The sequence below is a fragment of the Ursus arctos genome, unplaced genomic scaffold (genome assembly GCF_023065955.2).
Source record: "Ursus arctos isolate Adak ecotype North America unplaced genomic scaffold, UrsArc2.0 scaffold_6, whole genome shotgun sequence".
NCBI classification, from domain to species: domain Eukaryota; kingdom Metazoa; phylum Chordata; class Mammalia; order Carnivora; family Ursidae; genus Ursus; species Ursus arctos.
Window position 1 is genome coordinate 54971784 of NW_026623078.1, and position 12032 is coordinate 54983815.

The 12032-nt window shown below is 44.8% G+C and overlaps 1 protein-coding gene across 3 annotated transcripts in view; it reads right to left on the minus strand.

Moving 5' to 3' along the window:
* Window positions 1-2625: 2625 nt before the first annotated feature.
* The window catches only part of DPYS (dihydropyrimidinase), a 78312-nt gene continuing 68905 nt past the window's right edge, over window positions 2626-12032 (minus strand). Inside the window, exons 9-10 of one of the 3 annotated variants that reach the window (XM_026495586.4) lie at window positions 4462-4592; window positions 2626-3034 (exon numbers count right to left, since the gene is read on the minus strand). In XM_026495586.4, coding sequence (XP_026351371.2) covers window positions 4476-4592 — 117 coding nt within the window. In that variant the 3' untranslated portion in view covers window positions 2626-3034; window positions 4462-4475. Of the gene's footprint in view, window positions 3251-4461; window positions 4593-12032 lie in introns of all 3 variants that reach the window. The other 2 variants (XM_026495585.4, XM_026495587.4) reach the window with 2 other exon arrangements.

Sequence of the window (12032 nt, forward strand, 5' to 3'; positions counted from 1 at the left end):
TCAGCTTGTGTCCCTGTTCCCAGGGCTCATGGGCCACCTGCTGGGAGCCCCCATGCCCACCGACCTCCGACCTCCGAGCCCTCTGCAGACCCGTGCTGTGTTCTCACCCGCGCCCGCTCTCACTCTGCCTTCGAGTCTAGGCTTCCACGCTCCTGCGGCAGCGGAAGGGGGGCCGGCACCACCAAGCCTGGGGAGCTCCCTTCCCCAAGGAGAGAGCAGGGTCAAGACTTGGGCCATCTCTGGGTGGCATGTCTCTTAGTATTTCATCACATGGCACAGTAATCCCAGCTAGCTTGTGCGGACCATACAGGATGGGCTTTCCTAACCCTCCCAGCAGCTTCGGGTGTTGGGCTAATACTACTACCAGTCTCATCTTATAAATGAAGATACTGAGGCTTAGTTAGATCAATGAAACTGCACAGTGAAAGGGAGCCTCATCAGCGTAACTTTCCACTTAGAGAATTTGCCGGAATCTAAGTAAGGGGAGAATGTGCACACGTTAGGACCCAACAGCCCCACTCTTCTGCACTGCCTGCATGTCCCCTGGAGGAGCTGTCGCTGCGTCCCACGAAACCTGTACAAAAATGCTTAGAGCAGCATCGTGTGTAATAGAGCAAGACCATGGAAACAACCTAAATGCCATCAACAGGAAAATGGGTCAACAGATTGTGGTGTGTCTACACAGTGGAATGTTATGTGGCAATAACATGGAATGAGAGACTGATCAAAACAATAACTCCTAAACACCTTGACTACAAAAACAAAAACAAAAAACCACACAGGAATCAAAACTATATGCACTAAAACCGAGGAACCCCCCAGTGCATACTATATGATGTTTCTGTAAGATTTCGCCACGTACAACACAATGCTTAGAGATCTGCGCATGTGTAGCAAGGGTATAAAAGATGGAATAAAACACCAGACTCAGAACTCTGGTTCCAGTGGGGGAGGAAGGGGACTGGAAATGGAAAGGGATACAGGGCACTTCAACTGTGTTGGTGATGTATTTCTTACACAGGATGATAGATATATAGGTGTGGTTATGTTCATTTTGGGGCTTTTTGTATGTTTTAATCAACTCATATTTTAATTTAGAAATTACTAAAGACCTCACAGTTAGTAAATAGAAGTGTAGAGCCCACACTTTTGTTGCTTCCCAGTACATCATGCTGCCCACTGAAGGAAGCAAGCGACGGAAGGTGGATACGAGGGAATGCTACTCATCCCATCTGTTCTTTGCACAGACCTTGAAAATGCAATCGTTTAGTGATGGGGGATCTCACTTTGTATACCAGACGCAATCCTGAGAAACATGGTATTAAATATTGATAGCTTGAATCCTGGTTTCCTATGGCTTTATATTGTTCTTTAGAGTTAGGTTTCTACAAAAATATTCATGGCAAGCCTAATCCCAGCAACAAAGGGATCCCCACATTCGTTTCAAATGACTTTGCTGACACAGAATCCTATCGCTATTTCATTCTCCAGAATGACTCTATCAGATAGTGAATCCTCGCTCTGCATTTAAAGCAAACTTACCCTCACATACTCTACCAATTTTGTCCCTATTTTGTTCAGAGTTCTCACTCACTTCATCCCTACCAATTTAGAAATTTAGCAGGAATGCTTTCACTTCCTCCTTTCTTTAAAGATTAATAAATATGCATTGAATGCCCACCAATTCCCAGGCACTCTGCTAGATGCTGGGAAAATGACAGTGACCCAGATAGGCCCTGCCCTGAATGAGCATTCAGTATCCTGGAGGAGACCGATGCATAAAGCAATGATTATAGCGCAAAAATGGGGTGCTGTGATGGGGTGTAGGCCGGGCCCTGGTAAAGAGGAACATGACCTAACATGACCTCCCATGTTGGATCCGGGAAAGCCTCCGAGAAGGGCTGATATTTAAGCCGAATATGGGAGAATGAGCGGGAACTGCCTTTTCGGTAAGAAAGCAGTTCAATGATTTCTTTTCAGAGGTTTCAGACATTTTATTGTGGAGTTTCTATTGTCAACCAAAGCAGGGGAGAATACTAATAAAATATTTTAAGGTATCTCTTACCTGACAAAAAAGACCTGTGAGTCTTCTCTAAGTGTAGTTCACTGTCCTTTTTCCTGTGTGTTCAGAAAAAATTATAATTGAGCAAAGTGGATTCCTATCACCTTTTGTCAAAGGTGCAGGTGCACTCCTGATCTCAGTGAGTAAGTCAGGGGCAGATGTAGCTGAGAGTACACTTGCCTTGATTTTACTCCATGTTTGGAAAATTCCTCTTGACCTAGTTGCCTAGGAGAAGACATGCTTCTCTGCATACACAGAAGGATCACAGGCCAGACCCGGAAGCACAGGGAAGGAAGGTATCGCTGTAGCATCTTTCAGCCATGATGATTCTTTTTAATTCCCCCAAATCCTGTACTCATCAGTGTACTTGGATAACTTGCCTTGGACTTAATCTAAGGTTGAGTATCCAGTTTAATTACATGAAGTTTGCTCAGGGACCCGCTTTCCAGAAGTTGCTGAACCAGATGTCACATAGGAAATCATGCTTTTGAATCAAAACCAACCTCCCAGAGTCCCAACCCTACAAATTAGAAGAAGATACAGATAACCCAGAAAACAGGATATAAAATGAAGATCTAAATGTTTATTAATTATAATAGGATGTAAAACCACAGAGTTCGCTATTTTTAAACAAATGTAGCCATTAAAAAAACCCTAAAACAAGAAAGTGATTTTTAAAATTTCAAAGTAAGAAATCCAGTACAAGCGAAGATGGCATTTTAAAGTATCATCAATGAATTTTCCCATCGACTTCCCATCACAATAATATTCATTTCTATCTTCAATCTTACACAGCAACAAAGTCACAGTGAGAAAGGCAGCAATTGCTTCTGAAAGGAAATCAAAGAGGCCTGGAGCGATTATTTTTTAACAAAAGGATCTTGGGGAGTTGAAATAAGGCCTGCTTCTCCATGGGCTGACAACGCTTAACAACGGTGATGGGAACAGCAGAATCCTTTTCTCTGATTTTACCTTTGAACAGAATAAAAGGAACTCAGTGTAACATTCTCCCTCACAAAGAGATGCAGAACTCAAGCCGAACCCCCAAGAAATGCTATAATCAAAGAAAACACGAATCCTGCCCCTATAAATTCTGTTAATAGCGTGGTGCAGCGTTCAATAGAATGTCTTCCTCTTGCTGATCTTCCTCTGAATTGTTAACACGATCTTCCTGGGTTGGAAAAATAACTCCAATAGTAAGGAAATGACAAAACAAACAACAAAACAAAACAAAAACAAAAACAAAAGAACACTTGAAACTTTTGGCTGTACAGCATTGTTAAAGACAACATTCCGTAATAAAGAGAACATAGCACAGTCACAGCACCTCATTATTCAAGTCACGGGGTTTAGGGGAGCATCGGTTTTCCTAATGTGAAAATGTGGGTATGGATAAAACTCCTAAGTGGGTATGGATAAAACTAGCCCTTTGGCAGTGTCCCTAATTAACACAAACATCTACCCCTGTTCATTATGTTGACTCTTTGTGTAAGCCTTTTGCAGATTGTTATGTGTTGAGACATGTGAAAACATCATGAAATTTTAAGAATTTAGAGTTTAGTGAAATTGCAAAACTGGCAAAACATGTAGATTTCATGAATTCAGTGGTGTTGGCAAAGCCACTCCCAAATAGACATCTGACAGTGCAGGACCAGAAAATAACTGAAAAAGGAAGGAAGGAAGGAAGGAAGGAAGGAAGGAAGGAAGGAAGGAAGGAAGGAAGGAAGGGAGGAAATTGATAAGAATGATGATAATAGATGCTTGAACAAAAGAAAGATCTGGATGTCAAAAGACAAAACTGAGGAAGTACTGAAATATTTTTTCAAAATGACCGTATCTACAATATTATTCCAAAAATTAAGTGTGCAATAAAGTACATCAAGTACTATCAAATAATTTTCCTGAAAAATTATACTCCCCAAAGCCACATTTGATTCATTTTTCATTCATTCTAAGTTCTAGAATGTAGTTGCATTTACAATATGAAGATTTATTTTCTCAGATAAAGCCCTAATTGAATAGTTTATAAATTTTGACCACGATATTATAATCTGTTTTTAGACATGTCAAATTTCCACAGTAACAGGTCCCTCTGTATGCTACTGGCCTACTTGCCTCTTGCTCATATTTGATACTTCAAGGCTTTGCTGAATGTTTCCTAACATCTCAGAGAATAAATCTCTAACTAGACCAAGGCCTTCTTCAATCTGGAGGCTCATCTCAGTGTTCTGCGTCCAGTGGTCTTTTATCAGTCCTCCCTTAGCTAACCTGTCCTAGAGATGTATGTCACTTTGAAGCTTTTGACCTTGGCCTTGGACTCTTCAAATGCTTATGAAGACAGAGATGTTATTTGCATATGTTGTCATGCAGAAATACCGTCTTTGCCCACCGTCTCTTACCCACAGCACCCAGCTCAGGGGTGGGCCTGTTTCCTGATCCCCGCTGCGGAGTCTTCTTTTGTCTCTCTAGATTTCAGTGTGTCGACTTCTCCCCTGTAGGGCTCACGCTTCACGGGAGTAGGTGTGCAAGTCTGAAACAGAACAGTTCATTTTTCTCTTGTGGTTTACTGACTTTCAGAATTCAAAGCGTAATACAGCTCCCTTGATGAAGTGTGACAGCAAAAATGAATCTTGCAAATTTACATATCACGTGCCTCCGCCCCTTGACGTCTCACAGAAATTCCTGGCCACCTCGGGGACCTGTGCTGTGCCCCACTCTTGGCTGTGTCTGACAAAGGCTCAGGGAGCGTCTCTAGTGACTGTTCTTTTCGCTGAAACTTACACGGGAGCCTCTGCCACGTCCTCACGCCCTTCTTGTTCTATTACCACCTCGCGGTCCTCCCGACCTGCTACCTTCCCCTCTAGTTTCAGTCCGAGATGTCTATATTCCTAGACTTCTTTGTTGTACCTCTCCTAAGACTCAAAGCATTTTTTTCAGATTCTAGCAATCTATGTGTGGGTTTTCTCATTTTCTCCCCTGCTCCTGTGTGTCATCGGCCGTCCATACACTCTCGCACCTCTAACTACCCCTCTTGGGTGGCCAACTGAGCGGCAGACCTGACCGCCCCACCTTCCCAGCTGGATTTGGCTTGAGTGAATTCAGGGCTTGCTCAGAGTTTAGAAATCTGGACTTTATAAACAAAGGAATTCACAAGAAGTAACTAAAGCATACTGTTTGTAAACATGGGTACAAATTCACTGACAAGTCAAGAGGCAGCAAGACACAATGATTAAGGGTCTGGGCTCTGACATCAGACTGTTTGGGCCAGATACTTATCGCTGTGTTTCAGTTGCCTCGATTTACACTGGGAGTCGGAACAGCACCTACTTTATGGGGTGTTTGTGAGAGGATTACAGAAGGGTGAACCATTCAGAATAATGCCTAGCATAGAATAAGCTCTTAATAAATACGTGTGTACACATAAATATGGACACACACACACACACACACACACACAAATAACGTTTGTCTTGTTTTGTCCACCGAAGGGAATATATTGTAGTGATCAACGATGGGGGTTTGGGCACACGACTCTCTAGCTTTGCCGTCCACTCGTTGTAGGAAGCTGGCGAGCTAACAGATGCCCCCCGAGTCTACTCACCCGTCTAGGAAACAGAGGGAATGAAAGCCATCTCCCAGATACAAAGCATTTCCTTCCTTCATTCAATATTTATTGAACGCAGACCATTCCAGATATTTTGCCAGGCACAGAGGACAAAACAAAAAAACCACGCAGAGACTGTCCCTTCCGCTCTGAGATTTGACGTATAGCACGGGCGCACGCTGAGCCCTTAGCGCCTGGGAGGAGCCCTGCCCTCCGCTCAGCAGCCCGGGTCTCCGTCCACGTTTTGTGTCTGGTTAGATGCTTTGCTGGACTTCCATTTTGGCTCACTATCGACTCTGTCCTTTTCTTCACGCTGGACACTTTTGTCATCTTGAGGAACATCCACACCAGGAAACGGAGGACCGGCTTCCTATTTCTGTCACCCAGTCCCTGGACCTTGTGGCTATCTGGAGCCAACCACACCTGAAACTGTAAATCCACTTAAGACCCCTCTCTGACCACATCCTCCCCTTCAGGGAGGTCTTCGTGTTTTTTCCTTCCTTGGTTTCCTTTCCAAGCCAGACCGTATGATCTCTCACTTAAGCCTAGGGTGACCGTATAATTGATCCAAATTGGGACACGTCTGAGGCTGTAAAAGGAACTAAACATAATTAACGGGCATCATCAGACCCGGCTAAGAAAGCCAGGATTCATTTCCATGTGTCGCCTACAATCTGAAGGGTCTTGCCTTTCTCTCTCCCTTTCAGCTTTGGCACTCAGCCAAACCTGCAGTGTATTTCAGATCAACCACTAGTGACATAAATGGGTAGATCTTTGTGTCACCTGCCAAGCTGCATCCCTCATCAGCCCCACTCTGTCTCCCTCTTCATCCAACAGTTCCTTCGAAATTTCACGGCTTGTGGTTTTCAGCTATTACTTTTCCGTCTCTCCCGGACTCCTTGGTGGGAGGCGGTGGTGAACACGGTGATGTCGGCGGGGCCGTCTTCCCCGGGCGCCGCCTTCCTCAGTCGGGGGTGGGCTGTTCTTCAAGGGGCTCGGTCCCTTGGAGGATCCTTCCCCGACTCCAGCTGCAGGCTAGGGGGTAGCACGTGACTCAAACCAGGTGACCAGTGTCCTTCCCAGGTCCTCCTGCCAGGGCTAGGTCCTTGCCCATGCTGGCATTACCGCCCTCCTTTTGGCCTAAATATCTCAGATTTCTCTTCTACGACTCAGGCCAGACAATCATCAGTCCAGGAAGCTTTAGCCCTCCGGGACATGTTCTCTATCCTGCTAACCAGTTTTCTGTGATCACCTGCTTACTTGCCCCTCTCTTCCAGCAGATTCAGGGCTGGGGTACTGGTGCTGTTTTTCCATAACAAATACTCAGTACACAGTTGATCAATTTCCACCAAGGGTGTGATGGGAAGATCCCCAGCTGAGCTTTGTCTCCTCTTTGCGTGGGTTGTCCTAGCCCGGGCTGACTCCGTTTCCCTCACACTCCTTTGTTGTGCTTCACCATTTATCAGTTCTAGGGGCTGCACTACCCCTGGCCGGCTGCCTTCTGCGGGCAGGTCTCTGCTCACCTGGTTGTCTAGGAACCACTTTCTGGCTGCTCTGTCACTGCACCCGGAGCCCGGCTGGTCACTCTGGTCACAGTGGCCACCATGTATCTCTGGCTGGACGGGCCAGGTCGGATCTGCACACGATCCCACTCTTGATCGGCCTCTGAGGCTCTGGGTAGGCAGGGCACGATTTCCCGCCAGAATGGCCGTGGGACGCTAACCACCCCTGCCCACACCGTCGCCTCCAAAACAAACCAACCCTCTCTGGGGAGGCTTTGCTGCGCCACATTCACAGCCTTCCCCTTTGAGAGATGACTGGATAGGAATCAAAGACAATTTAAGCTCCGGTCCCAAGCCTCCCAGTACTTTTCACCTTTTAACATCTTCTTATCCTTAGAGGTGGGTTACATAAACCCTGTAAAGCTAGACCCACATCGTGTTCATCTTTGTACCGTGTCCTGCCCCTGGCATTGCACTCGATGTGTATTTCAGAACCTCAGTAGATGTTCACTGGGACAAAACGGAAAGGTGACGGTACACGTTCGGCAAACTCTGAAGCCATCACTGCCTTATTCAGAAGCTCAGTGGCATGTTCATTTTCTGAGTAGACATGACCTACAACTTTTGTGACTTGTCTCCAGTGACAATGACAAATCCTCATCTGAAGTGTGAAGTGCTCAGCCCTGACAGGGCTCCCAGCATCTGGGAAGACCAATGTGTCATGCTCATGGGCTATCCGAAGTGGTTGGGTCCAAAATAAAGTGGACTTCGTTCCCTAGTATCCCAGATGGGGACAATGATTAACATGGACTCCATCCTGAGTGTCCCAGCTAAGCCCATACCTAATTCTTAGAGGACATTTATGAAGAGCAGGACAAAGAAGCAGAGGGCTCTGGGTTGAACAAAGAGAGCAGGGCTCTTTCCCGCTTGCCTGCTCTTCTCCATGTTCTCCTGGCTGTCCTCCTACCTCACTGGTCAGCTTCCTCAGGCTCCTTTGCTGGCTCCTCCGCTCCTCAGCCTCTGGAGGTTGGCAGCCCCCGAGCTCTATCTCAAGCCCCCTTTCTTTTCTGCCTACAGTCTCCTTGGGAGCCTCAGAAGTATGGTTTCAAACCTACACGCCACGATTCCCAAATTTTAGGTCCAGCTCTGCTCTCTCCAGACTCCTTTATTCAAGTGGCTAATTGACCTCATCACAGGGAGATATTTAATGAGTGTTTCCAACAGACCCAGAACTTAAGCACCACAAACTGTAGGTGAAACGGAAGTGGGGCTTAAGGTCTCTGAGACCAAACACTGCTGTCACTTTTATGCCTATATCCCCAGGACCTTGGATAGTGCTTGGCACTCAAGAAATATTTGTTAAATGAAGGAAGATTCCTTAACCGTAGGACTTCTTAGAACTTTTTATATATTGGGCAATAGAGAGTAACATTATCTACAGTCATGTGACAGCTTTCTCAAGATGCACCTGCAGAGACCGGTGTCCTGACTGGGAACACACCCTCAGAAGGCTCGGCTGGATTGGGGCATCTTTCTCCCTCCATACAGGTGGGTCAAAATTCGATGATCTCACCCACCAGCAGTTCTTTCCATCTTGATGATATCACAATCCTATAAAATGGCTTGAGGATAAAACCATGTGAGAGGCTATCCTGAGTCATATACGGAACACAGATGGCCCCCCGTCTGGTAGGGTGCCGGCAGTTTTCATTGGCAGATGAAAGTTCAGTTTAGCTCTACAGCATTTCATGATGATTGTCATTGTGATGAGTTAGTTGAAGGACAAAAATGAGAATTATGTCACAACATGCAGTGCAATAAATAAATACTAATTGTAACCATCATTACACCTGCATCACTGCAGAAAGGCTTTTTGGTTAGCTGGTCAGGGGAAACAGGAAGTTTTAAGTTGATAGAAAATGTAACTGTATTGTTTGCAGAGAGTGGAGTGCTGGGATGCTGGATTTTCTGAGACCAGAAAGACCGATAGAGAAGAATCTGGGGCCGCAAAGGAGGTTCTGATATCAAGACATCCATGGAGGCTAAGAAACCAAAATATCAATAAAGACAACAGAAATTCCAGATTCTGAACAGCAGACACTGGCCCAACACTAAACAGCCCAAATGAGCAGCAAATGAAACCCGTGCCTGTCCGGTGAACTCAGAGGTACTCGGCACACACTGAACTGAGCTCTTCAGGGACGTGAATCCCCAGCGCATGAGTAACCGCTAGGTTCAGCAGACGTGACCTATAACAGGGAAAACCTGCATTTCGATAATATCTTACAATCCATCGAATGTTTCCGTTTAACCTTCGACACATCTGCTGAGCTAGTTCCCAAGGACGATGTGACAGAGCCGGGCCCTCTCATTTCTGAGATGGTTCCTCGGGTAAGTTTGCCAGTCTGAGGGTAAGGAGGGGAGCCTGGAGGGGTGACATCCTGAGGATGGGGGCAGCTGGCTATGTGTGTGTGTGGGGGGGGATTACACGTTGTGATTAGTATGCTGCAGCAGAAGAGGATAAAAGGATTGCTTTGACGGTAGGAAAATCTGGGTTTGAGTTCTGACGCTGCCACTGAGTCACTGGGGGACCTCCCTAAGCCTCGATTTCTTGCTTTATGAGATTGGGAAACCACTTTTGCCGCAGAAGTAAGGATTAAGCTGGCCCGGGGACCTAACTGGTTATCAATAAATATGTACTGAATGAATGCTGAGTGGTCCCTGTATTTAGAGAGGCCTGTACACAGTGGCATGCTGGTCATGTTACCAAGCAGCTCGGCCTTCCCTTTTCTCACCACCCCAAGAGCCCTGATTTATAGCACTTGCCTATTTCTGGGGTGTCAGTACTCCTCCCCCAGCTGATTTCAAGCTGCCGAAGTGACCTCACTGAATGAGGAGTTGGGAGAGGTATACAAGTGTCTCTCCTGAGCCGCAACGAGCTGACTCCAACAGAGGTCTCACCTTTCAGAATTATTAGCCCTCAGTCTGAGGAAATTAGGATATATGGCAGTTACCGACATCTGTTAAATTATTGTCTCTGAGCTACCACACTGAGAAAGACATTGACAAACTGTTACCTCAGAAGTGGAGAACACGCATTTCCAGGACCAGATCGGCGTCCCTTCAATTTTATCTTATCTAAAAGGCAAATTATGCTTATCGTTGCAAAGCTTTAAAAGTTTAAAAGCTTTGGCAGCGGCGCTCTGAAACCAGGCCTTGCTCCACCAAGCTATTCCTGTTTCTCTATAAAATGCAATGTGACCCTGATTTCCCAGAATAGACTGGGTTGCTTAATACTGAAAAAAAGAGAAAAAGAGATGACTTAAAGAATTGGTGAAAATTACAAGTCTAAACACAAAAAATTCTAGAAAAAGATCATCCATTTGAGTTTCCAGAGCTATATTTTTGGGGGTCAAGAAGTAACAGTGTGTAAGGTGATTTTTTTTTTTCCAGAGGCTCCTGAATATGGAAATTGCTGTTACTTTTTTTCCCTCTCGTTTCTTCATCCCCTCAAACTTCCCTTAAGTGACTGTTTATAAAAAAAAATGGAAATATATATTTTATTTTCTTTTTCAAATAGTTTGATGCCTCATCTTCTTTTTTTTTTTTTTTTAAGATTTTATTTATTTATTCGACAGAGAGAGAGACAGCCAGCGAGAGAGGGAACACAAGTAGGGGGAGTGGGAGAGGAAGAAGCAGGCTCCCAGCGGAGGAGCCTGACGTGGGGCTCGATCCCGTAACGCCGGGATCACGCCCTGAGCCGAAGGCAGACGCTTAACCGCTGTGCCACCCAGGCGCCCCTGATGCCTCATCTTCTGATTTAAATTTTTTCCCTTTAGGATCAGCTGCTTAAATGTTAAATAAAGTGACAATTCCCTAAAGCTGTCAAACTGGATAAAAATGTTGTTTCTTCCCTTTGAAATTCCTCACTATATCTAATACAGGGATAGCTGCATGGCATGATGATGGCAAGTTTTATGAAGTAATAAAATCATGGATAAGAATCAGGCTCACACCCAACTCCACCATTTGGGGTGAGACAGGGGGACAATCTTCTGGGTAAATTGATTTAGATTTCTTTCTATGACCTCTGAAACTAAAGTCTTTGCTCCTTCCATTTGCAGTTTGTTTATTTGTCAAATTCCTACTATGTCCCAAGCACTGGGCATGAAAATATAAGATGCTGTCTTCAAGAAACCAACGCTCCAGCCAGATCGGCCGGGTTCCGGAGCAGGTGATGTGTCTCTACCATCTGTTCTTTGGGAGTCCAGAATGGTAAGTGATTTATTTTCTTGGTTTGGATAACAAGTGAACAGGAGACATGGTATGGGCTGTTTCTGCTGGCCTTCAAACTCTTATCCCCACTCACAAAATAACCTGAATATTTTAAGGGGGAATCAAAGCAAGAGCTCTAATAACCTAATGTGAATTTAAAATCTGAATGCCTAACAACTTCCTTTCTTTACCTTAGTGTGGTATTTTTCTTCTATAAAATTATCTTTGCTTCATGGAGAGGAAAAAAAATGTTTGAAATGGTTCCAGGCAACCTCCAAACCTCATTTTATCTGTTTTATTTGATACTTTTTCCACACCAACGTTTTCCAAAATAATGAATTTCCCTATGCTTTGAATTTCACAATCATTTTCTTCTCCTTTCTTGCTCTATGGAGGTCCCAAGATACAGTGGGAGTCAGAAGCCATATTACAAATGCTGGCTCTTATGTTTACTTATTGCTTATCCCAGGGAAAGTTATTTAATCTTGCTGAGACTCAGCTTTCTATCTTGTAAAATGAGGACGATAATATCTACCATATGGCTTGTGATACAGATTAAGTAAAATAATGAATATAAATTACTGGTACA